Consider the following 27,186-nt stretch of genomic DNA (forward strand, 5'->3'; position numbering starts at 1 on the left):
CTTGGCAAAAAAAAAATCCAGGCCTATGGTGAGCTGTGATTGGTCGACCTCCCGAGGTCGACCAATCACAGGCGCGCTTCCCGAACAATGCACCAAAAATTTACATAACTGCTCTGTGTTGGCTAGAGATCAAATATGGCGTCTAGCGCGAACAACTTCTTATTCGAACGGCTAATTCCCGACATCATTTCAGCGGTAAAAAACACGTTTAGAGTGGGGTACCTTATCACAGGTACCCCAGTGCGACTATCTCGGGATTAAATGCAATGAATCGCTCCGCTGGGGGGATCATTGCACTAAGATCACCTCTAAAGCCAGCAAGACACTTGGGCTACTTAGACGCACCCTGAGACCGTGCTCGAAAGAGGTAAAGGAGAGAGCATACCTTGCACTGGTGAGACCATCGCTTGAATATGCGTCTTCTGCCTGGAGCCCTTATACCGACTCCGACGTGAACCGTCTTGAGCAAGTGCAAAAAAACGCTGCTCGGTTTGTCTGCAGTGATTACCGGATAACCACAAGCACCTCCCAGTTAGTTAAAACTCTAGGCTGGGACACACTTGAAGACAGGAGGCTAAGCAACCAGTCCACACTACTTTACAAGTTCCTTAACAATCTCATCCACTGCCAACCTCCAGACGATTTGAGACGCACCAAGAACATTCGTAGCTCTAGAAGACACTCCCGGACGTACCATCAGTTACAGGCCAATATATTGGCCTTTAACTACTCGTTCTTTCCAAGAACCATTCGCACCTGGAACCTTCTACCTGCAGAGGTAGTGAACGCTGCTGATTTGCCTTCATTTAAGTCGGCATTGGCACCTGCGATAAGTGAGCTTAAGGTGCCCAGTCACCTTCGCAGACTGTAACATCAGTGCTGACTGTCCCTCCCGAAATTAGTGAAACCTATTAGGGAGTAAATAGTTCTAAGTTCTAAGTCTTCATTGAAGCCAGAACAGCTTTTGTACGTACTTAACGTACCGCCGATATTTCCAACCCAAAGGACACTGACATTCTAGTCAAGGGAAAAGCGAGGACCGTGTTCGAGTCATTCGGCAGTGAAACCGTGAAGCTATTACTTTGCACCGAAGTTTAAGCTTACAGAGGGAATGTCGTAGATCCTTGGCTTGCAAAATGTGCAAATAAAGTCCGTAAAACCATCTTGTTGTGATACATTTCTTTCAGTAATCGAGGAGTTGTTCTTCAAGCAAATGCGATCCGAATAGCTTGTGCCTTTTTTATTATGAGACTGTTTCCCCGCAAACGCGGCAATAATTCACGATTAGAGAAGGTTAACTTATTTTTCTTTCGTAAATTACAAAAGACCGAGCTGGCGAAACAGTAAACTATATAATCTAAACGCGTAAGATTTTCCACAGTGATTTCCCTCCAAAAAAGATCGATCGATGATCCTCTGTCGCGACAGCTTTTTTGCCAAGTTCGTTCCTTACTGTTCCCCAGGGGTTATTTTTCTCGCGAGTGAAACGTTAGAGCAAAATACCCCTGGGTTTCCGAGGGAGTAAACACTAGCAGGATTTAATACAGGAACTTTTAATGGACTTCCTGTGTGAGTTGACAAATATCCCCCACCCCAGACCCCCTTAGGAAAACTTTCCCCGGTTTGCCTCTGCTCGATTTTCGATTGAGGAACTAGGACTGAGGAAATTTACGAACACACCAGCTTTAGCTGTTTACGTCGTGGGTTCGAGTTGTTTCACAACCGGGGTTATTCCCCGAGCCATGGAAAATACAAGACAGAATGATTAAGTGTTGATTCTTCCCTGAAACCTGTAATAATATGGTTGTCGCCGACTCTCATGGTGAACATGAAGTCGTATTTGTCGTCGAGGGGACGGCCAACTTGCTACTTCATTTCCAAACTCTCAAGACAGAATATATAGACCCAATTATAGAGTGAGTACATGAACTCAAGCACAATGTGTTAATCAATTGTGATTTCTATTATCATCTGGTTTTCGTGGCCTTTTCCTTAGCAGAATACTGTCCAGTTTATGTCAGCTTCCCACAACACTTGTTCAAACCGTTCAGAATTTGGCGCTTCTTTCACATCAAAGGCCTGCTTATTATACTTTGAAAACACCGTCTTTAGCAATCCTTGTTGCTAGCGCGTTGTAACTGAACGCTAGACTCGTTCCGTTCTATCTATGTCTACTTTTCTCTAAGGCATCGAAACATATCTCATGTGAAGTGTCCTTTAATAAAACTACCTAGCTAGCAAGTTGATTGTATAATCGTGTCAAAGTTAAAATATTCAAATAATTGTAAGTATAAGCCTGCCAAAATAATTCCGCTAGATTGTGTTCTAATTTATAAGAATTATTTGCTATATGATTTTAAGATATCTAGCATAGTTCAAGCACGTATGATCTTAGCATTTCATCATTTTCTATTTCATTTCAAATCAAATGGGGGGGAAGTAATCGACACACCGTAATTGGATAAGTATACGGACGTCAAGAAAAATTAGAAAAAAATGCTACTTCTTGTATAAACAAGGAATATTCTGTTGTATTTATGATTTATTTTATATCGAAGAACCAATTTTATTGTAGTTTAAGAATAATGGCCTTGTTTTATGAAAACAGTTTTGATAGAATTTTTGTTTTTCAAAATAAGAAGATAATTTATTGCGGGTGTCATTTTAGACATTTCAAATAATGATCAAAATTATTGTTATCTCACTTTTATTCTCTGATCTTTATTGTATCACTGTTTTGGTACTTTACCAAAATTTCTGACTATATGGCAAAGATCATGTTCAATTAGAGAATAACTATTCTGATAAGTAAATATGTTAAAAAGATCCAATAATAATTACCCTACATAAGCGTGAGACTTTTATTTTATTTCAGATATATAAATGGTGGTCCAGTACAAGAATCAAATTCATTTTTTGGTGATGAGGTATGTATATCATGTTCTTCAGTGAATAAAAATAGATATGGTATGGTATATTTTTATTATATTCAGTTTTGTTTAAAATAGGTCTCTGTAGTGTGTGCTCAACCTTTTGTGTAAATTCTTACAACCGTATCCAAAACTTATTGGCCACCCTGAAACACCTTTGGTAGGAAATTCTGATACGTAACTTGGGCAGGAATTTATTAATTCTTTGTCTGTTATCTGCTTGTAGCCTTGCTTCATAAATGGCTTGAATAAAGTTTAAATGGTATCATAAGCTTTGCTGTTTGTTGTAAATTTTTAAGAATTATAGTAACTGACATGAAAGCCACTTTCCAGGCATAATGGTCGCTAGACTGCTAACCACTGAGAGAGTGCAAAAAGCACTGCACGTTCCCAGGATTGGCTGAGGTGGGGGGGGGGGGAGGGTGTGCATTCATAGGTATCATGTGGAAAAAGCACTGCACGTTCCCAGGATTGGCTGAGGTGGGGGGGGGGGGGGGAGGGTGTGCATTCATAGGTATCATGTGGAAAAAGCAAAGTATTTGAAGATTCTTTATAAAAAAGACCCACTTTTTGGTGCACCCTGCACCCCCCCCCCCCCCCCCCCCCCCTGTGTACATGCCTGAAAAGTATCAGACCTCTCAAAAAGAAGACAAACGATACGTTCAAACTGATTCCCTTTTTCATTTTAAAAAGCTAGTCAGGGTTTCCAAACATAGCTTTGGGACAGAAGGTAACCAATAATTTTCATATAATGTTCTATTATGGGAAATTAAAATAAAAAAATCAATAATGTCATAGACTTATTTAATTACCATTTTTGTCTATGTTAAACTTTAGCTTTTTCCATGATTTAACTTGAAGCTTAATTACCCTGCATAATTGATTCATACTAGTAAATGTGGGTGTTTAACAATGTTTTTACTTTTTTAGAATGGCTTTGTGATATATACTAGTTTCTTTTGCCACAACATTGTCATTTAGTTTATTTTTTTATTTCATAATTTCAAATTAGTAAGCAAACAATGTTTTGTATCATACAGTAGTTAAAGCTCTCGTAAGCAACCACCCTTGGCAACTGAAAATTGTGATCATTAACAGAGCTGGTCACTTACAAGTGAAAAAAAGAAAAACTTTGTCAGTGGTTTGAAATTGTGGTCATTAATGGAGCTGGTCACTTAAGAGAGTGGTCTCTCAGAGAATTTCGACTGTTTTTACAAAAAAAATTGCCCTGTCTCAAGTTAATTTTTTTCTCTCTATTCTTATTTAATACATAATATTCTAGCAGCATATTATGTACATTAAGGAGTGTAAAATAAAACACCTTGCATTTATAGTATGTTAACAATACTAATTGCCACATGTAACTGTAGAATGGGCCTAACCAGTACTGTTTGGTGGTGTATGGCACAAAAGCTTCACATCCTGAGGATGCTGTACAACTTGTGCGATACACAAGGGATGTCCATGACTTTCTACAAGCCCTGAATGAAGTAAAGTAAGTCTAGCTTACAAGTACAAGAACTTGTAGAGGTAGCACCCTAAAAGCTCAATAAAGCCCTCTGATAAAAGATGGTTAGGCAAATCAAAATTTATAACAGGAAAATGGACTTTTTCTACCAAATTGTTAGATATCTCTGTAAATATTTATGGTCTCAAAAGTTGTAACAATGTTTTCAGCTAAGGGTGAACTAAAGGGTGGACTATATTATCTGTAGGTTTGATGGAGGAGGAGGACAAGACTGTAGTCTATTAGCTGAAGGCATGGGATTTGCTCTACAGGTATAGTATAAAATGCTGGTTTAGTTAAAAATCTTTTCAGCTAGATTTGGTAAATCTAAGGTACAAATATTGTCTAGTAGGGTAAAAAATGTGGCTAAGCCAGTCACAACCACAACAAAGCTTTCAGTGAAATTGTGGGTGAAATCCATAAACCCTGGAGAAAAAAAAACATGAAATGAGGACAAGAAATAACAAATTCAACTCACATAGGGATAAATTGGGAATAAAAACCCTTCACCCAGGGTTTCTAAGCACAGGCTCTGCAGAGTGAGGCTCTATGTTATGAACGCTGCCACCAATTGCTATTGTCACAATTTTCGTCAACATTGCAAGCACAGCCTTTTTTATACCTATCCTATCCACCTATCTTATGTATCTAATTATATTTTTCAGGCTTTTGATGAAATGCGGGTGTCAAGAGGAAGGTAAAGAGCCTAATTTGTAATTTCTTCTGTAACTTTCTTATTTTGTATTTTTTACAAGTGTTATTAATAGTAAAACCAATCACAATACTGGAAATCAACTATAAAAAATATAAAATAAAACAAATTAACAAAATCCTAATCCCTCTATTTAATATTTGTTTTCTATTTATTTTTTATTCTTTAAAAAAAAATACAAAAAAGTATTGTGGCAAAAAAATTTTTTGACAAAAAAATGACAAATAAAATTGAACAATCCTGCACGAAATATATTCACATAAAAAAATAATATAAAACTGAAAAAAAAATCTGGATGTCCAAAAATAAACCGCATTGTAAATCAACATTGAATATCAACATTGAAAAATCAACATTGAAAATCAAAGGTAAATTTTACCAACATAGAATTTCGAAAATAAAAATGAATTTCACGTTTTCTCTACGTGGCCCTTCGTTATAATAACAAAGAGATCTGGTGACACTATAAAGATGATGGCCCAGTGTTATAATAGACCAGGACTCTTTGATAAAAATGTTATAAATTCAATCCAACGTTATGTAGTACTTGTAGCTGTCTATTATTTACATGTTTGAGCATTTAGAGCACATTTGGGTCCGTTAGAGGGAAATCTAAATTTCTCCAAACAGCGCAAAAGCGGACCCAAATGCCTTCTAATCGCTTAAACATGCCAGTAACGGAGCTGGTCTCTTACGAAAGCTTGCTCTCATAAGTGACCACTGGGCGCCAAAAACTTGAAAAACAAGGGATCTTAATTAAAATGGAATCTAAGAATTATCGTGATTTGTTGCTTGATGTTATAATGAGAAAATTTGGCTGAAAACATCTACAAGGAAGGTGCATTTTAACGGCATGCAACCATATTTCTACAAATTTATTTTTCTTTTTCCGAATATTTATACAATCACTAATAACTGTAACTGTGAACAAAACAAACTTGAAATATAAACTGACTCATAAATACACGAAACTATGTTGGCGAAATGTTCGCAAAACGAGGTATTTAACTCATCCTCTAACTCATGCTCATCCTCATCTTCCAGCACAAACCTAAAAATAAAAGGGAATGCATAGTATTAAATAATATAAATAATATATGGATATAGACCTTGTATAAAAGCGAAGCTGCCAATAACAAGACAACATCATAGACAAAACATGACGTCATAAACTTGCACCCCCTGACCATCACGAGATTGAACCCCTTTTGCTCTTCAAGTTTTCAATTTGATATCTCTAACAAGTAAGGCTTATATAACTTAAACCATAGGCATAGCACTCAAAGCCTGTTTTGATACTAAAACTGAACCATTGAGTTACCCTGGATTCATTTTCCTACTACTACTAGCAGAGGCCTCTTCTCGTATACACCACTTGGCTGCAGAAAAGTGGCGGCTGTGTGCAGTGCTCGCAGAAAACCTTTGAATTAAGGACATGAGATTGAGAGCTACATTGTTTGACCAGGTCGCTTCAGGCTTTCGACAGCTTTGACTTTGCCTTACCTTGTCCTTTCGATGAGGTATTTGGTTGATATTGCTGCACGATGGCCCTTTGTTAAAAACCAAGACATCGCACGCATTCACCGCCTAGCCAAAGTGATCGGCACATGCAGATTTAAGGTTTTCGAGACAAAACTTATCATACTCAAAGTCTACAAACTTTCTAGGCTTATTTGGCCTGTAAGTCTGCTTGTTGTCTGGCTCCTCCGCTAGTCGCTGGACAACGATCTGTGACGGGGGAGATGCACCTTTGTGGCCTTTGGCCGCATTCTGGGATTTGGTCCTCTTTTCGGACAAAACAAGATTTTGTTTTGATGGCATTTGTATATCTCAAAAGTCAGGACGCTTCTTCTCACATTCAGCACATTGAGTCTGCTCTGCCACAAGTAGCTGAAGGGACGCTGAACTGCTGACGGCAAAAGTTCACACCTCGCCCCCAGTATATCCTTATTTGGAGTTTTTACCACAGACACCCATAGAAAGTGTGGGAATATTGTATCCACATGGCGGAATGCACAAGGAGTCCTGGTCTATTAAAACACTGGGCCATCATCTTTATAGTGTCACCAGATCCCTTTGTTATTATAACGATGGGCCACGTAGGTAAAACGAGAAATTCTTTTTTATTTTCGAATTTCTATGTTGGTGAAATTTACCTTTGATTTTCAATGTTGGTTTTTTAATGTTTTATTTCAATGTTGTTTTTCAATGTTGATTTTCAATGTTGATATTCAATGTTGATTTTCAATTTGGTTTATTTTTGAACGTCCAGATTTTTTAAAATCAGTTTTATTTTTTGGGGGGGAATAAATTGCATGCTGGATGTTTCAATTAATATTTTCTGTTTGTCAATTTTTTTGTCAATATTTTTTACATTTTTTTTCAAGAAATAAAAAATAAATAAAAGGAATTAGGATTTTAATTGGTTTGATTTTATTTTTTTTTTTATAGTTGATTTCCAGTATTGTGGTTTTACTATTTTAACACTGTGCCACCATACTTTAGAATGATCAAAGAGTGGTTGATTTTGTAATGATTGGTAAAAGATTCCTCAAAATTATTTCAGCCTAGAATAAAATATTCAACTTATCTCTAAGTTTGGCAGAAAGTTGTGAGGCTCACCACTACTTGAATTTGGTATTTTCAAACTTGAACTAATAATGCTAATCTTTCTTTAGCGTCAATTGTCATCGTCACTGTATTGTTGTGTGTAACTCACCACCATTCCCACAACCAAGTAGAGAATGTCTGAGCTACTTGAACAAGACAGTTGACCAGCTGGCAGCTGTTATGGCTAAGGTAGAACAAATAAGCAAGCACATGTCAGGGGTCAGTCAGGGGAAGTTGGGGGAGGGAGATGGACTCACATTTGGAGGGTTATGTGAGGAATATAAAGCTAGCTAAAGAGATATGTATGTCTAGTTGACGAATAATAGTTTCAGTGGGAAGGGGAGGTACAAGAGGAATTGCTAAGCTGAGGTTGGGCAGATGGTATTACAAGGGTGGGCCATGGGGCGAGGAAAGGGAGATTATTGACTATTGGGGAGGGCTAGAGGAGTTTTAAAGTAGGAGAAAGGGATGATTGTCTAAAAGATATACTAGGGGCTAGTGGAATTACTAGGATGGGCATGGGGGAGGGCTAGAAAGGAGGGAATTTTCCAGTGATAATAAGGGATTGATACAAAAATAGAACAAGGGCTAGTGGAAGAGGAAGATTTCCAGAATGGTGGGGATTTAAGAGACCATGTAGGAGATACTAGAGAAAGTACTAATAGCAAGGTGTTGTCAGGAGAGGATGGAGAGGCTACACACATATACACACTTTTTTTTGGTCTTTGATTATGTAGGCTATAGCTAGAGTAAGGTGTTGTCAGGAGGAAGATGGAGATGCTATAGGAGAGTGCTAGAACAATGGGGTTGTGAGGAGGGATGGAGAGTCTATCGGACAAGGCTAGAGCAAGGGGTTGTAGCAGTACATGATCGATAGATGACAGGGGAAGGGAAGGGCTAGACGGTCAGGTCATTGGAGAGTAGAAAAGAGTTCCATGAAACTAATAGGAAAGACCTAAGAAGGGGTAGATCAGTAGATCATAGGCAGGGCCAAGGGTAAGAAGGACGCTAATAAGATTTACTAGGGGATTAGTGGGACTTTTAGGTAGATGGAGGTATAAAAGTTAGGTTCGTTGTTACCAATATTTCAGATGTCTTAAAGTCATTTAATTCATTTGTTTTATTTCAGCCTGAGAATAACATCCATCTATCAATTATCTCACCACGGAAGTTTCCAGCACTTCAGCTTGTTTTTGATAAGGTATGCACTTTTTAGACCATGAATCCACATAATGAGAAGAGAATAAAAATACAAAATAAATTTTCACTTCAAAAGCTTATTTAGATCTTCAGTTATACTTATTCTGCTTACTGTGACACAGTACTCATTTATGTTTTGTAATTCACAGTCATTACGTGATGATACCAAAGGTATGAAGTCAAAGACTGATTATGCTAAGGAACCACAACATATGGCCTGTTTACAGGGAATCATGCTACCAGGTGCTTCAAGCTCCTCTCCACTTCACACATCTCTGTCAGGTATACAGTAGGTCTGTCTGTGTGTCCGTCCTGCCTGGAATATGAACAAAAGAAAAAACTGAGTGTCATCAACATAAGCATGCACACTTTGGGCATAAACCGTTTTATTACATCAAATAGCTTGCTTGCATAGAGCATGAACAACAACAGACAAAGGCAGGATCCTTTAGAAATATCACACACTAGACTGACCCTGCCAAATAGTGGAACAGTAGAACTGTTTCAGACCATATAAAGTATCAGTGTCCTCTATAACAGCAACTTGTTCAGCCATTATGCCAGGGTAACCCCTTCAGGATTTGTGTCAGAGGGGCCCACTCTGACTAGTGTGTTGGTTCACAGGATCATCGTCTGGCAGTGCCACCCATTCACACCAAGAAACTGATGCTGCTAATACTGCTGTTAACAGCCCACAAACCATACCAGGTAAACAAAAGTCAACAAATCATACCAGGTAAACAGCCCACAAATCATACTAGGATTTAGAAATACTGTAACATAACTGTGGATGTGGCATTGCTGGTTTTGTTGGCTGAACATTCTAAAAGTACATTGTAATTAGTAGTCTTGAAATACTTATATTAACCAAAAACTGTTGCCATTCTAGATGCTGAACCAGCACCAAAGAAGAAAACTAAACCCAAACCCAAACAACAGCCCCAGAGCGAACCCTCATTCCACAGCCAACTACCACAGGTATCACAACCAGGACAAAGTATGGCTGGTCAACCAATGAAACCAATACCTGGACAAGCCTTACCCGGACAGGCCATTCCTGGGATGCAAGGGCCTTATCAGGTGCAGCCCCCACAAGGTGTGAGCCCTGGAATGCCAGGATTTCCTGGTGCAAATGTCTCCTTAGGATCCAACATGCCCACCATGCCCGCTGGAACTACAACAGTGAACTTCCAACAACAAGTTCGACCACAAGTACCCATGCAGCCGGTCCCTGATACTGGAGTACCTCCTGCAATCAGCAAGAACTCGCTGGCATGGAGTGGGACACTGGAGTGGTATGAAACGGTATGAGATATTGCTTATGTTTCATATAACTGCAAAATGTGAAATCTGTTAGCATTATTGTAGCTACTCAGAGCTTAATTCAAAAATTTGAATGAAAAATATTTGTCTCACAAGACAAATCTGTTTGTCTCACAAGAATGTCTCACAAAGCAAGGAAGTCCTTGGTGAGAGAGTAACAAATCAAATGTTCAATGATTAATATTGTCCTTGTTCACTGCAGACTCGGACAGATCTTACTACTCCCACAAGGATCACACGGTCCCTGCAATGTCATATATCTGTTGCACCACAGAATGCAATGTAAGTCTATAAAGGAGATTAGAAGTAACAAATCACTGCTAGTTTCTCTTCTAAATTTCAAATAAACAAGAACAGAAGTGTGGCTGGCTAGGGCATTTAAGCTATTTCAGGAACTGTACTTCGAATTAGTGGTAGCTAATGAGTCTTGTTTTTTAAATTAATTTGAGTGACAACTTAAGTTGTCTCATGGTTTTATTCTACCTACAGAAAAACCGATAAATGGCCGAGCAAGCTTATAATGCAGCTAATCCCTCAGCACCTTCTGGTACGTAGCAGAAAGCAGTATTCAAACATGACAGCCATTGTTAGCCTTTTAAGAGGAGTTTGTAATTCTGTGTGGAAAACAGGTTCCCAGCTTGTGTGCAGCAAACAAGACCATAACCTGGTGTATTGCTTCTTTCGATACCAAGTAAATGCCTGTGAGCATGGTCGTTTGGTTGTTTATTGTGTTGATTGGTCTGTTTTGTGCAAAACACTCAAAGTTGCCAGTTCATCCGAGGTTGAACAATTTTAATTGTTAAAAAGCTTGGAGGTTTACTTTCAGATATAGTAACTTAGCTAGGTCCTGGTGAATTTCATTATCAAAGTGTCCTTGCCCATGGTTTTCAGAGGTGTTCTCTGCTTCGTGTATCAATATTTTTCCTCGACACTTTGGGTTTTTTGGCGTCCCACTGGCTGAAAGCACCTCGTAACCTTAAATAGAAATTTTATTATATATTATGAAGAGCAGCTTTTGCTGTTTTGGAAGCGTCAGTATGCTAATCTTTTGTTATTTTCTTTAATGTGTAGTCCACTCTTGGAAGACTATTACAGAACTGCAAGACAGTGGCATTCCACTTCCCAGCAACTGACCCTGATTCTCTCAAAGCCCTCTATGGCGTGATGGCAATGAGAGGAGTTAAGTTTGTGAGTATATTTCAGGTGGCATTAATGCATCATGAGCAACATGATCCTAATCTTTGTCATCATTTGCGATCATCATCATTATTATTATTATGATGACAATTGTTGTAGATATCATTATCATCATCGATTACAATTATTTTAGTCAGCATTATCATTATTACTTTTATGAGGATAATTATTGTTGTCAACATTATCACTATTATGATACAATTGTTGTAGTTGTCATTTTTGTGCTACCCCATTTCCTGTTGCAGCCATATAATTGACTTAGTTGTGTTATGATTGATCTTTTGTGACATATGAAATTTGAACATTGTGTATGTTTCGTAAACTTTTAAGCAAGAGTCAGTTTAATTCAGCTGACCCAAGACAATTAGCATCATCTTCATTCTGTCTTTTACTTATAATGAATGCCAAATGTGTAAAGAACTAAAAGATGTTACATGTTTGGTGTATTTTAGGCCGGCTGTGTCCACTTCCCTCCTGTTCCTGGCTGTGAGATCAAAGTGCTACTGCTTATTTACAGTCCAAAGAAGAGAGCATTTGTTGGTCTTATCCCACATGACCAGGTATAGTGCTAGCTAGCAATTTTAGGATACTAAAGGTAATGCCAGTTTATTTAAGGTTTTAAAGTACATTCGGAGCATACCCCCCTCTTCAGGTAACTGGACAATACTCTCCCCAATACCCTCCCCAATACCCTCCCCAATACCCTCCCCAATACCCTCCCCAACCACATTGGTTTGATCAGACCACAGCTACCTAACTTGATTGAAGTAAGGGGTCCACCATTTAACATTTCAGGGGAAATGATGAGCTTTTTTTGTCAAATAGGAGTTTTTGTTGTCATGTAGTAGGAAACGATGCAGTTTGTTTAGACCTGAAGGGAAGACTAGTCTGTCTAGCAACAGTATCACGCACAAGCTTGTAAGAAAGGAGTGTGTGACACTAAGAGAAGCTGCTAAGCAGACTAAGCCCCCCTCCTCATTACCTACCCCTCATAAGTTTAATGGTTGGTCCTAATTGACGTTAATCCACTGACCTAATGGACGTTGTACTGGGTTCCTTTTCAGGGTAACTTTGTCAATGGAATAAGGGTAAGTTGCCGAGCAAGTATTCGACCAGCTTTTAAGCCGCCAATAACATTAAGCCTTAGGAAAGTTTTTTTAAGATTTTGGCTTTTAGAACAACATAACTACATCTGTTTGCTTGATAAAGCACTGATAAGGTTATCATGTAAAGCACTCAAGCGAAATTTAACTTGTTCATGGACTTTCCGTTCTTCCTTACTCTACCTTTCCATATTGATTTTTATTGTAATCAAATGCCAACTTTTCTATTCGTTTTGCTAACTTGAGTGTCATCTATCTAAGCTTATAGTTTTTTAAACGTCTTCCCTTTGGTGATTGGATCATAGGCAACATCTTTAATTATTTATTCCCTTTTGAAAAGTTTTGTTTTTCATGGTTATGATGTCCCTGCTAAAAAATTTTCTGCTTTTCCTGAAAATCATAAATCTGGAAAGTCTTTTGCTCTATATGTTTTCATAAATGTTTTCCTTTGCGATTCAAGATAAGACAATTGCGTTTTATCTGTTCTTACAGACCGTCCTAGCTAAGTACAAAACCGATCAAGTTAAAAAGGTATGTTTTCTCTGCATATGTTTCTTTTCTTTGTTAGTATGCACCTAAATGCAAGCTTTTATAATGTATAAGCACAGTATAAACAAATTCAAATGCTGTTCGCATACTTTTAAACTTGCATCCCACTAGAAAGCTCCTTTTGAACATTTTAAAGGAATGTGCATTAGTTGTAAGGAACAGTGCAATAATCGCCTAAACCTACAACGATAGCGAGAAATGCCATAATTGATATGATTCAACCGGAACCTCTGGCTTCATCTACAACCAGTAGGGACAGGTTGAAATACAAAGTAGAGACTGGGAGAAGTACGTAAGAAGAACAGTAGAGACAGGGAAAAATACACTGTAGAGACAGGGAGAAGTAAGTAAGAAGAACAGTAGAGACAGGGAGAAATACAAAGTAGAGACAGGGAGAGTTACGTAAGAAAAACAGTATAGACAGGGAGAAATACAATGTAGAGACAGGGAGAAATACACTGTAGAGACAGGGAGAAGTAAGTAAGAAGAACAGTATAGACAGGGAGAAATACAAAGTAGAGACAGGGAGAAGTAAGTAACAAGAACAGTAGAGACAGGGAGAAATACAAAGTAGAGACTGGGAGAAGTACGTTAGAAGAACTGTAGAGACAGGGAGAAGTATGTAAGAAGAACAGTATAGACAGTGAGCAAAATCAGAACCTCGGGGGGGGGCACAATTCAAGGGACACTAAAAAACTTGGTGTCGGGGGGGGCACAATACAAGGGACATAAAAAAATCTGGGGGCGGGCACAGCCACGCCGCTACTGGTCATTGAGGGGGGAGGGGTGGGGGAGACAGGTCCCCTATTGGCATCAGGCATTACGGCACTGTACTCTTAAATTTAAATGCTCTCATTTATCAATGCTTTCAAAGGTTCGTTATTCAAGGGTCGTCCCTTGGCTTTTACCAGGTCTCATAATGTGATGGTCGCCCTTGACGTTCATATTTCAATTCCAGTTCCAGATGCAAAGACAGCAGCAGCTCCTGGCTGCTCAAATACGTCAGCAGCAGCAAAGTGGGTTTAACCAGCAGGGTGGATTTGCACCGGCGGCGGGGGGAGTAGCGGGCACGGTTATGCCACAGAACCAGGTCAGTACTATGAGTACCAGTCATCACCACCGGCATAAGCGCCACATCAACAAATCATCATCATCATCATCATCATCATCATCATCATCATCATCATCATCATCATCATCATCATCACTCCTGCAGTGGGAGTACCTTTAGTATAGTCATCATCATGGGTATTAGCGCCACATCACCGATATTGTCCTTTTCACCACCGTAATCATCACTATCATCATCGTCATCATCATCATCATCATCACTCCTGCAGTGGGAGTACCTTTAGTATAGTCATCATCATGGGTATTAGCGCCACATCACCGATATTGTCCTTTTCACCACCGTAATCATCACTATCATCATCGTCATCATCATCATCATCATCACTCCTGCAGTGGGAGTACCTTTAGTATAGTCATTATCATGGGTATTAGAACCACATCACCGATATTGTCCTTTTCATCGCCGTAATTATCATCATTATCATCATCGTCATCATCATTACTCCTGCAGTGGGAGTACCTTTAGTATAGTCATCATCATGGGTATTAGAACCACATCACCGATATTGTCCTTTTCATCACCGTAATCATCATTGTCATCATCATCATCATCATCGTCATCATCACAACAACCACTCTATCATAACCACCACCATAATTTTACCATCTACAACAACAACAGGAACAAACCGCACCACAACAACAGCGCTATCATTCTTATTCAAGTATAACAACCGCAGTCACACGCTAACCAATGTTTTACAAACGCCATTTGTAAACCGCGCCCTCTGATTGGTCAAGGGTCCATGTGTTATTAGAGGAAACACGCACCCTTGGCGTCAGCATGTGCGCGCGCTCGCCCAAACCAGATTGGAACGTAAGAAACATTTAGATTTTTGTATAAAACAATAAGATCTAATTTAATTTTTGCGTTTGCCCTCATGTTTAGATGACGTCACAGCGTTTAATGAACAAAAGTCACTACTACACCACTGAACAACTCAACTAGACGCACGCAAATATGAGATCTGTTTGTTAAATATTACTTTTAAATTTCACCATTATCAGATTATAAGATTATAATCATCATACTGGTCTTTGCTGCATTTTCGCAATTGGCTTCTAACCACACTATTAGCTATCATACTGGTCTTTGCTGCATTTTCACAATTGGTTCCTTACCACACTATTAGCGATCATACTGGTCTTTGCTGTATTTTCGCAATTGGTTCCTAACCACACCATCAGCAGTCATACTGGTCTTTGCTGTATTTTTGCAATTGGTTCCTAACCACACTATCAGCAGTCATACTGGTCTTTGCTGCATTGACGTAGTGTCTCATTTTCGCTCTTGGTTCCTAGTTTCCCCAGCAAGCCGGCGTCATGCAGCCTGGGAATGCCCAGGCCACGATACCCAACACGCAAAGAGACCAGACCACCATGCTGTCATCCGCTGCCCTAATGCCAGCGGCATCCTCGCAGGCTCGAGACAGCATCGTGACGTCAAGCATGGGTATGCAGCAACTCGGCCCGACTGCCTCTATGCCGGTTTCCTTGGCAACGCAACCGATCCAGATGAATCAGCAGGAATCTATGGTGAGTCATAGTGGTTATAGGCAAGTCGGCAGAGGGGGTTAACATGCACTCCTATAATAATATATAATAATAAATAGGAGGATAATATATAGAGCCCCTGTCAGGCACACCTGACATCTAATTTTTTTTTTAACCCTAAAATTTTAAGACAAGTAATTTGAAATAAATTTTGAAATATTCATTTTAGAATAAAGTCTTGTACGTTATTTGCCGATTTCAATATTAAATATCACAATAGCCTTTCCAGATCAGTCGATAGAAATTAATGCTTCTCGCACTTAAACTTGTTTTGGGTGTTGGTAACAGCTAGAAGACTTGTCCCATAACAGTTGTGTCAATCATCAAGGGAGATCGAATTTTCTAGATTGTATGTGTAGCTAGACTGTTGAACTGTTGGTGAAAATAGTTGCTCTACTACGTTCTCTATTGTGTCTAGCTAGACTGTCTCAGTACAGTAAGATTCTATAGTTAAACAAGGGCTTCCTTCTTACCTTAAAGCAGAGACCATTGCAGCAAGTTTATCAAAACAATTTGGAGGCGCAGAGAGAACTTGCATTAAAACAGCAACAACAACAGCAGCAGCTGCAACAACAACAGCAGTTACAACAACAACAATTACAACAACAGCCTTCGCAGCAGCTTCAGCAGCAACAGCAACTTTTGCAGCAGCTACAATTTCGCAAGCAACTACAGGTAAGCTTGAGCTTCTAACCGTAGCTCGAAAATATTTCTTGGGGAAGAGGGGTAGGGGTATAGAAACTGGGAGATGTTTCAACACTTACCCACTAGGGGCTCTCCTTTTTCCATGATTTGTTATAATGCTGTGACAAGGATAGGTTTTAAAAGGCGAGCCTTGTTTTAAAAATGGAAGCAAAGTGATGAAGACAACGGAAATTAAAGGGGTAGGGAGGAATAAAGGAACGGATATGGAAAGACACAAAAAATCCTAATGCGAGATAAGAAGATGTTGGAAAATAAATGTTAATAACGAGGAGAGATAATGAGCAAGGATTTAAAAAATGACTCGGGAAAAAAGAAAGGAGATTTTACATGGTGGTGATATGAATATTTTAATTTATAAGCACGTTTATTTTTGTACAGTTGCAGCAACAACAGCAACAGCAATTCCAGGTTCAGCAGCAGACTCAACAGCAGTCTCAGGCACACTCTCAGCTGCGCCACATCCTCCAGCAAGTGCACCAACAGGCGGGTGGACAACCCGGAGCCGCAGCCAACGCCCAACAGGCCATGACCCCGCAGCAGTGGCAAGTCCGGCAACAGCTGATGACAGCCGCCGCCCAGATCCCTCAGGTCAGCAGCCAACTAAAGCATAGTGTTAACTGTGCCGTATTTATTTCGAATACGCATCCGGGAGCATTTTTTGGTCTTTGAGGGGGTGCTAATTAGGGAGGGGGGGGGCGTTTTCACTTCTTCTATCGCACCAAGGCTAGTAAGTCAGTTAGCCAGCCAGCCAGACAGACAGACAGTAAGTATGTAGGCAAGTAAGTAAGTAAGTAAGTAAGTAAATACTTTATTTAGAATGAGGGTAATACAATATATATGCTAATAAACTTGTGGATAGAAGAACAAAATATGAAAATGGCGCTCGTATGGTGATGGATGTTGGGTGAGTGGGAGCGCCTCTTCCCATGTTAGCTATTGGGGGGGGGGGGCACTAAATAACCAGAATTGTATTTTAACAACGCTGTTTTGTTGTGTAGATGAATACGGCTCAGCTGAGCCAATCACAGGGACAGATGTCTCAGGCCCAGGCTACTCAAGCGCAACTGAACGTTCAGGCGCTTCAGGCACAGGCGGCCCAGTCACAAGGAAACTTCAACCCCGAGAATATGAGTCTGATGGAGCTTTTGCAGTAGTATGCCTTTTAGATTTAGATATACTACATCAGCGGTATGTGAGCAAAGTTGCCTATATCAGGGCGCTTGTTATTGTCGTCATCATCATCTTATCTAACATATGTTGTTCTTTGTCTGGATGGTCTATGGGAAACTGGGGCGAGCACGCATTATTTCCTGTGGTAATAAAAACACGTGTGTTCCTCGGGCCTAATGAAAATGGCTCTCATGAAAAACGAAGTAAAACAAGATCTCCTGCAAGTTAGTGTGAAAATGAATAATTCAGACACCATTTAGCGGCCAAAATAGCAAAAACGATTTTAGCGGAATCCCCAATGTGGTACGAAATTTGATATAATCATCATCATCATAATAATCATAACCATCACTGTCGTCATCATCATTATCATCATCATCGTCATCATTATCATCATAACCATCACTGTCGTCATCATCATTATCATCATCATCGTCATCATTATCATCATAACCATCATTGTCATCATCATCATTATCTTCATCATCATTATTATTATCATAACCATCACTGTCATCATCATCAGCAGCAGCAGCAGAATGTCGCTGTTATTATCCTAACCAATCATTATCTTTATCATCTACATCATCATCATCATAACCATCCTTGTAATCGTCATCGTCATCATCAAAACCATCATTATCACCGATCAGCCATTTCCTCTCTGTGTATAGATGCATACTATATTGTTATATTTATTACTAAGGTATATTGTGCCATTCTAGAACAGCAAAAGGGATATCTTGCTGTAGAAATACCGCTCATCCCTATAAGATTGTAGAAAATTTGATGGATATGCACTGGTCTCCTGGGAATCTCTTGATTGACATAAAATAATCTTCCTGTCCGCTACAATTAGACTAAAATGCAAACTTTATATAGATTGATTCTGCGGAGAGATTAATTATGAATGCTTTTGCGAAGCTTCGGGAACAGGAGAACAGGTTTTTTTTCCCTCATCTGTGGAACCTTTTTCACAGAATATTTATCTAAACAGTGTATGCCCCATTATTATATGACTTATACTTTAAAAAATGCTTCAAAGGATAGAACTATTGGTATGGAGATGTGCGAAACATGGAAAGCTCGAGTGATTTCCAAATCCATTAAAATCTTGAGTAAGCTGTTGCGGTCAAAGTTTTTTTTCCGGGAAAAGTGCAGATAAACAATAAGATATAGAACTGTTTGTAATAGTCATTTATCTAAACGTAAAATATAAGGTAAATTGATAGAATTAAAACGCGAAAAGAATCTTTTAATAACTAAGAATCTCAAGAATATTTTCTTAGAAATATCATATTGTACACGTGTCTCCATCACGTAAAATATCAACAGTAATTTATATTGAAAAAGTTAATAAATTATACACCATGTCATTTGTCGTATCTGTTTTGATATTTGTATGTTATGGACATAGTGTTTAACCCCATTCTTTACGACAAGTACTTTTCCTTAAAGGGGTAACATCTTGAGTTTTCATGGGCGGTTTACTCAACAATCCAATTATAAGATTCCCTTATTAATCTTTGTGATCTCTTGGTCACCTGCTTACATATATTAAGAGACTTCCCGGTTTTTTTTTTCAGACTTATTGAATAAATAACAGATCTAGCTACAGACGAAGACAAAATTATACAACTTTAGTGAAAGCACGCGCATCTATTTTATAATAAAATCTAAACAAATGATACCGAAAAACAAAAGCGGAAAAGTAACAGTCGCTTGTGTGACTTGTGGTTATTATGGCTTTGAACTTTATCCGCTTGTAAGGCCCTAGTGGTTTAATAACCTAGAAGCAGAAGTCTTAGATTTAAACACTCAAAAGTATATAAGACACGCTAAGCAAAAAAAAAAAAAAAGAAAGAAATCACAAAAGGCTCTTATATAAAAGGTCACTAATGAAAAATGATGGTAACATTGCTGCAATGCAACGTGGGGTGAGGCAAAGCCTGTAAAAAAATCGAAAACCTAATGAGAATCTACTTTTCCTATATAAGCATAAAAAAAATATGAAAATCTTTTTTGCCAGACTTTACTAGAAAAAAATCTTAGGTTTTTACACGCTTTTACACCCTTTTTTCATAAGATAATTTTTTAAAGGACGTCCAGCCTGAAATTTTACCAAATTTTAAGAACATGCCAAGGCTCAGCAGCAAAGTATCGCTTTGTCTGATTCGTTCTAAAATGCAGAATCGAATTATGTTCATAATAAGAACTTAAATACCTCTATTACCTCTACCTAATAATTCATTTGGTATTATATCTTTTTATATAATAAAATTTAATAACTCCGTTAAGAACATTCTCAGCCTTGAAATGCTCCAAAAATAAGAAGGCCCAGCCTCCACTGAAAATTAGACGTTCTTATATAAAAAAAGAGTGTAGTTCGCAAATGTTGGACTCGCATATGGCATTTGCCATTTTTTATGTCAGTTTTTATTCGGCTTTTTTTTTTTAATCAATGGAACGATATGCGAGACGAATAACAGTCTATGGTTGTTATAAATAGAGTATAAGATTACGTTCATGTGTTATGAAAACTTTCATATACGTATGAGCCTTACGTTATGGTAGTCCCGCTCATGGCACGGACAAGGTTTAAATCAAAATAGTGACCGGGGCTCAAAAGGTCGGTGATGGGACAGTATTTTCGTTAATATCTAATCCATTAGATAATGGTTAACTAAATTAAGCACTTATCCTTTGTTTTTCCTTAATTGTGAAAAATATTTCAAAACAGACTAGTAAAGGCGGAACTTCAAAATTGAATTCACTTTTGTCGTGACTTCTATCAGTCACTTAGCCATTGATATTGTTTTACCACCCAACCGGACCTCAACTCCATTATCCATTCTCTATCGGAAATTAAACAAATTAAGCAAAAAAAAACTTGTATCATGAAACCTTGAAACCTAAAAAAAAGAATTATTGGTTGTTGTTAAAAAAAATGTATACCGCGGGGGTTTCTAATAAATTTCAATAAAGAAACAACTTTGAAATAGTGGGGGCGCTCTTCTGCTGATTTAACGCTGCGATGACCACTTCTCGCAATAGGGAATCAGGGTAGGAATCTACGTCTTAATAAATTAGGACTAGAAATGCCTTGTATTTGACAATACACTTGGTGTAAAGAAATCGACAAGATGATTGCGTTTCGGAAGTTCTACTGAGAATTCTAAAAAGGTCGTGTTGAGAGATCGCTGCGTTTAAAATGGACTATATAGTTATTCCGCTGAGAAAAAAGATACAAAGAGGGGACGTTCCCAGTGGTAATCAATTACCAAGCGCAAAACATCGCGTTTGGGCCAGAGAGTACGCGAAACCACGTTACGAATAATGCATTAACAAAAAGAACTAGGTTAAGAAATTTTTGACATTTTAGAATATTTTTCTTTTAATACCTGGTATTTATAGAATCTCTGAAGACCATTTAAATAGGGATTTATTCACGGGTGAACATTCCAGTTAGGATTATGCTTAGAGGTATCTTGGGGATGATAAGGGGAGTAGAGGAAATAGTTGGGCATATTATGGCCGTTTGAAGACATTCTTGACTCGCTACCTACTTGTTTTATTAAATGCTACGATTTATATTTGATTTACATAGTCCATATGCCTTTGAGGAGAGCGATTTGCCTGTGTTAAACCAAAAACAAAAAACATTTTTCATTACTAAGAGCATGGATATAGAACAAATTCCGAAAAAAAACTGAATGTTAATTCTATATCTATATCGGTTCAATATCTGTTCAATCTTACACAAGAGAACCATAGCTCTGTCGGAAGCATTTTAGTGACTATTTCATGGTGCGTTGAATTTGAATTGAATTTTCCTGTGTCCCACATGGAAAGACCATAGTCACTGAGCTTATTCCAACTTAGAGAACTAAGTTATCTTCGTAATCTCACTACTGTTATATAAACAACGAAACGCAACACTGCTTCGAGGCACTGCGGGAAACAAGTAGCTTTTTCACCTGGCTCAGCATGGCTCTTCGTCATCTTACCAACAAGTAGCTAGTTTGAGCGATTTTAATTTAGTCGCGCTGAGCGCCATGCATAGGTCGCCCTGCACCCCGCTATTGTCACTCTACCCCCAGTAAACTCTCAACATCCATCCAAAATAAATCCGTATTTTTTACCAATTGAACGCGCAAGGCTCCGACCGCGCAAAGGGAGCTTTCTGGCAACGCGGCACGGCAAGTGAGGCGTGCATCGCACGATAGCGTCTTTTTTCTCCTGTTATCCCGCTTCACACCAGATTGTGGCGACTAGCGCGAAAATAGCTCAGGGCGGTGATTGTTGTGCTATCTGTTTAACGTCTAAGTGACAATAGAGTGCTTTGTTGTTTTAAGAGCTTACTGGATAAGTTTATTGTATGGTTTAGAGTGGCGCTATTGGCGATGAGCACTGCTCTAATGGTGTTAAGTGGAGTGATCTAGCCAACGGCCCCGAGGGACGATTTATAGTTTGCTTCTTTAGAAAATGAGATAAAAGTCAAAGCGCGCTATATCATGGCAGGATACAGGTCTAATGCACGGTAATAATGGTAATCAGTAGATCTACCGCTTTATTTATAATAACTAAGGACCTACAACTTCAAGCACTATTTGCTAGCGGCGATAACCGATGTAAGTAGGTTCACATTAGCGAATAAGATGTTCAATACACCAAGATTATCATATTTCGAATCATTCCGTGACCTCAAAGATAAGATCTGTGGGCGGGGCGCGTAAATTAAGCGATTTAAAAAATCAGTAAACTTTCTAACGGTCTAGGCAAATAGTGTATTATATGGGAATGAGCTCCGGGGAAGAGGATCTTAATAGAATCATTGACCCTATTTTCCGGCCAATCACAGGTCTTCAAGTAGATGTTAATGGATATCGATCACTATAAGATTTCCAAACGAAGCGAAAATATTAGATAATTGAGTTTAGTTGAGCACAGGCATTATTTTACGGTCTATGAAGAAGCTAAACAAAGGCTGTGGAGCCCCCTACACTCTCCTGTCAAGATATACAATGTACCCCATGCAAGGAGCCAGGGAGAGCAAACAACATGAATCCTTCCGCCAAATAAAAGCAAAAGCACAAAGAGGCCCATTCTAAGCAAAAAATGTATATTCAGAGTTCAAACGGTTTCTCCGCTGCACGCTTCAGTGACTCGCAAATCCGCCTACAAATTTGCAGAGTTATCGGCCGAAAGGTGGAGCTAATAGTCCTGGCAAGTGTCTCGTGTCTATTGCGAACGACGATCAGTAGAGCGTTAATGCGAGCAGCTCGTCCGATTCACTGTCTGTTGCCATGGTTGCCGATATTAGCCAATCATGAGCGATTGGACATCAAGCTGCGCTTTGAGCGAACGGTCCAGATGCATCATGTTGATGAGCCTCATCTTGGTGTTTGGTTTAATCGAATAACGCGGGTTAGCGGAGACACAGAATAAGATCTGCGCTTTGACGCGGCACTCTATTGAACAGAAACTATTTGACAACGCAGGCCGACAATCTCGATCACTGAGTGCTCTCGACAATGGACAATCTCGCGCTTTTCGGCCAGGGACCCGCCGCAATGTCTCACCAAGGCTTAGACAGAAACATGGAGTCAAGCAAAGACTCAGGTCCGTTTGGTTTGAGTCCTTTTGTTGACTCTAACCAAGCAATGCTATCCCGCGCCGGTCTACACTTACCCCATAGAATCTCCGACCCGATCCACTCGTCTAAACCACTACTAGGATCTGAGGGACCTGCGTATTCTTTCCAGCCTCACGGCAACCAGATAAGAACTTCGTGCTCGTCTAGTTCGCATGATTATCTCGGCTCTTCGTCCCTGGCTCACGGTCATGCGATGTATGACAGTCTGGGCTCAAGCTCACGATACCCACAGTGTCCGCCTGGCTTTAACCCTCTCGCGCTGCACCAGCCCAAGCCGGAGATGAAGCCTCATGGACGGAGCTTCTATTCGCAAATGCCAGTGCCGCCAGACATGGAGACTGCACCACAGAGAGGGTTCCCTTTTCGTGGTACCACCGAGGTGTTTCCGCCCAGGGTTGACATCTACCCACAGTCAGCGTTCGGCTACGAACATCACCGGCCGATGGCGCACCACCAACAAATGTACTTCTCCTATATGAACCCAACTAACAAGATTATGACGTGCGAATGGGTCGACCCGCAGAACTACGGGAAGGGCAAGATTTGCGGAAAACAGTTTAGCGTACTGCACGACATCGTACGGCACATCAACGACGAGCACGTTAGTCAGAATGATTCGCCGCTTCACGTGTGCCACTGGAGAAACTGTACGAGAAACGGACTGCCTTTCAAGGCGAAATACAAACTCGTCAATCACATCAGAGTTCACACAGGAGAAAAGCCCTTCCCTTGCCCATTTCCTGGGTGCGGTAAACTTTTCGCGCGCTCCGAGAACTTGAAAATTCACAAACGAACACATACGGGCGAGAAGCCTTTTATTTGTGAATTCCCGGGCTGTGACCGCCGGTTCGCAAATTCTAGCGATCGCAAGAAGCACTCACACGTCCATACATCAGATAAACCGTATAACTGTAAGTACGAGGGCTGTAACAAGAGTTACACGCACCCTTCGTCTTTACGGAAGCACATGAAGTTACATGGCATGTCTCCCTCTCCACCCCATATGTTGCACGAGTCAAGTAATGACAATCAACCAGAAGTCATAGACAGCCCTTCTCCTCCTCCCCACCTTATACCAACATCACAAAACGCCACCAACACAAGTCAAGAACGTGAAGCTAGCAATACGTGGTATTCGTGTTAGTCTAGGGAAGAGTTTTCCGTGAAAATTTTGTCGGCTTTTCAAGTTCAATCAGACCTTTGTTGATCGACTTAATAATAGTCTCTAACTTTATTTTGCTGTCACCATCTGAAACAATGCCTCGGAAGTCACGCTTTCCGCAATATAATAAACATTAAAAGAAAGACGCAGGAACCATCAATTTTGAATTTGCTTGATGTGATTCAAAAAAGTGAAAAAACTGGTCAGGATGAGCCCAGTTCATGATTCGTGCCGCAGAGAGAATAATGTTGGCTACGGCATCAAGTCTTTTTGTTTTACTAAAACCTCACGCGAAGGCCACACACTGGCGCAAATCAGCAAGGAGCTTGTTTAGGGTAGAGACGCAACGACACGAGTTTAGTTTTGAGCCTGTTATTTAACCCTTGAAGTTGGGTACAAAACACAACACACATCTCCCACTTGACATTCCGGTAGGATCCAACCTCAGGCCACGGTATTTGTGTCAAGCAATTTTACAAGTTGTACAAATATTGATATAATATCCAGTTAGCTCTCTCAGTGGAGCGCAGACGATGAGCAAATCAGAGTCTCCAGCTTTTGCATTTGTTATAATAAATATAGAGTCTTCAGATGTGTGCAGACCCCCAAAGGCCACAAGGCGCTTATTGTAAGGTACAATTCAACGACATAATAAACTATAATTTACGCAATCTGTTCAAATGTTCCAGACTATTTGCTCGTCTAGATGCACTTCAAATATTATCCCCGCGTCATTCTCACAAGAAAGTGTTTTTGTAGCTTTTCAATTTCAACCATAGTTCATCTTTGATGAAATCTTTTGCATATTTCTCCAAAACCTCTGGGTGTGATAAAATACACCGTAAAATGCAAGCTGTTAAATATTTTTATTCAAACCTTTTGGTAACGTTAGTTTGAGTAATATTTAAAGTTGATAAATTTGTGTTAAGGTTGGATATTATGACGGATCAATTCAAAAGATCTTTTTGTCTGTTAGATAGCAATTGTCTAAAAAATCAGATAGAGCAAGCTATGGGGTTGAGCTGTACTCTATATTGATATTTAAAACAGAAATACGGTCCTTTAAGTGAGTCGAACAACAACACAATTTCAATTGGGGTTATTGCATTTTTTGCGGTCCAATTTTTTCACATTCAGGGAATAACTGGTAGAAGTTGGTAACAACAGTAAGTACAAACTCGCTAGGACTAACAACGTGTGTTTTTTTTTTATCAACAGGAGTTGGTTCCTAAAACACTAAAACACCGAAAGACATAACTAATCGTTTTGTATGTTACGAACACTTAGGTATGTTTAGGACTGGACATCCTTAGATACATCCTGTATTTTCCCCTTACTTGCCCCAAAATGCACTCAATAAGATTGTAAATTTAGAAGACAGCATCTTAAAATAATTATAAATGGAATCTTTCTTTATCCAATGCCCAAACGTTGGCAGATACAGCAGTCTTTTAAAAAGAAACCTGGCGACAAACACGCGGCATTGCATTTGATTTGGCGTCAACATATTTCCTTTAGATTTCTTGACAAGACCCTTCTAGTGGTCATGTATTTGATAAAGTAACTAAGCATAATATATTTGGATCAAAGGCATAGAAAAAGGTTTTTATTAGACAAAGAAAAAGGCGTTATCGAGTGACTATAAGTCTATTTTTTCTACAGGACAACTTTTGTGTGTACATGTTTTCGGTAAGTACAAATCAATACAAGGTTTTGTCTTTACAGTCACCTTTCGTACAGCAAAGTTAGAAAGATCTAATTCTTGAAGCAAATTCCTCATTGTCTTCTATTTGGTTTGATCACTGAATTATCTGTACTGATACAGTATGACCAACATGGCGAAGAGTCTTGTTCCCATCTGAGTATAAAAAGCAAACCACAGAAATCGTAGATTATCCGTATTAATGGTATTGGGATAGCCCGCTGCCCTGTTTTCGTAAGTTAATGATTTGAGTGCTAAAAGAAGGCTCTGGGATCTTCAGAGAGACGCGCACTGTGACCCGAGTGCTCGTAAAATCTTTCACGACTTTCTTCGTCAGTCATGACTGGGAGCGTTGACAATAAACTCACAAAATCCTAATCGCAATATAGCTTTTAATGTTTCAAAACCTAATCAAGGTATTTTGAATTTCTTAGATGTGGTCCTTGGTTTTTGTAGGTTTAATTTGCGACAGACGCCTTTGTTTGCGTTATCTGCCTGAACCGTCGAGCGACTGTCCCCAATGGCTGTACCATAAAAACCCGCTAGAAGTCAACGCCCTATTTAGCAAACCTATGAATGTTTCATACGATATTTTATCCAGAATTATATTGTACATAACTTATAATGTAGTTTAATCCTGCACCAGCTCTCCCTCTAATTGTATCGTTCAAATCTCGATTCGTACAGGAGAAATACAAAACGAAACGATGCATGATTTTGCTAGTAGTGATGGTCTATTTTTTATTCACACATGTGAATTTATGGTGTATTGCTCATTGTTTTGTGATTCCTTATGACACATTTCAGTGGTTAATATTTGTGAGCATGCCTTGATCAAGTTAAAATGGCAATGAATGATTTATCCATGTAACGTGGGTTAACTCAACTACTGAGATCGCAACGTTATCCTGCTTGACTTTTATTTTAAAAAACGTGGGCTATTGAAAAGTAATGGAGACGATTTGATAATAATCT

General features: G+C 39.2%; 3 protein-coding genes across 5 annotated transcripts in view; 2 read left to right on the plus strand and 1 right to left on the minus strand.

Annotated features, from left to right (window-relative positions):
• The first annotated feature begins 1,621 nt into the window (after nucleotides 1–1,621).
• LOC5507353 (mediator of RNA polymerase II transcription subunit 25) lies at nucleotides 1,622–19,067 on the plus strand. Of its 3 annotated transcripts, none has more exons than XM_001627934.3 (21): nucleotides 1,622–1,916; nucleotides 2,876–2,927; nucleotides 4,301–4,425; nucleotides 4,646–4,709; nucleotides 5,103–5,134; nucleotides 7,828–7,948; nucleotides 8,889–8,960; nucleotides 9,109–9,241; nucleotides 9,584–9,667; nucleotides 9,849–10,264; nucleotides 10,485–10,564; nucleotides 10,772–10,829; nucleotides 11,354–11,470; nucleotides 11,932–12,039; nucleotides 12,544–12,567; nucleotides 13,075–13,113; nucleotides 14,090–14,221; nucleotides 15,565–15,798; nucleotides 16,297–16,491; nucleotides 16,900–17,109; nucleotides 17,520–19,067. In XM_001627934.3, exons 1-21 carry the CDS (start codon nucleotides 1,801–1,803, stop codon nucleotides 17,673–17,675), a joined length of 2,568 nt encoding a protein of 855 aa, XP_001627984.2. In that variant the 5' UTR covers nucleotides 1,622–1,800; the 3' UTR covers nucleotides 17,676–19,067. The 3 variants fall into 3 exon arrangements, with proteins under 3 accessions (XP_001627984.2, XP_032231803.2, XP_048585437.1); XM_032375912.2 differs by having other exon boundaries at nucleotides 16,300–16,491; XM_048729480.1 differs by having other exon boundaries at nucleotides 9,109–9,202.
• The window catches only part of LOC116614678 (zinc finger protein ZIC 4-like), a 35,096-nt gene continuing 16,761 nt past the window's right edge, over nucleotides 8,852–27,186 (minus strand). Inside the window, exon 2 of the transcript XR_004294675.2 lies at nucleotides 8,852–9,275. The gene's annotated coding sequence lies outside the window, so the exon portion shown is untranslated. The remainder of the gene's footprint in view (nucleotides 9,276–27,186) is intronic.
• On the plus strand, nucleotides 19,198–25,184 carry LOC5507330 (zinc finger protein ZIC 4). The gene has a single exon (XM_048729483.1). The coding sequence runs from the start codon at nucleotides 23,226–23,228 to the stop codon at nucleotides 24,489–24,491; it is 1,266 nt and encodes a 421-aa protein (XP_048585440.1). The 5' UTR covers nucleotides 19,198–23,225; the 3' UTR covers nucleotides 24,492–25,184.

This window comes from Nematostella vectensis, chromosome 6 (assembly GCF_932526225.1).
Source record: "Nematostella vectensis chromosome 6, jaNemVect1.1, whole genome shotgun sequence".
NCBI lineage: Eukaryota > Metazoa > Cnidaria > Anthozoa > Actiniaria > Edwardsiidae > Nematostella > Nematostella vectensis.

Bases quoted from the DNA above. Each gene is read 5' to 3' on its own strand.
- LOC5507353 (XM_001627934.3), top strand. From the start codon at position 1,801: ATGGTTGTCGCCGACTCTCATGGTGAACATGAAGTCGTATTTGTCGTC. The intron at 15,799-16,296 runs GTGAGTCATAGT...CTTACCTTAAAG, and splicing joins TGAATCAGCAGGAATCTATG to CAGAGACCATTGCAGCAAGT. The intron at 16,492-16,899 runs GTAAGCTTGAGC...ATTTTTGTACAG, and splicing joins AATTTCGCAAGCAACTACAG to TTGCAGCAACAACAGCAACA.
- LOC5507330 (XM_048729483.1), top strand. From the start codon at position 23,226: ATGGACAATCTCGCGCTTTTCGGCCAGGGACCCGCCGCAATGTCTCAC.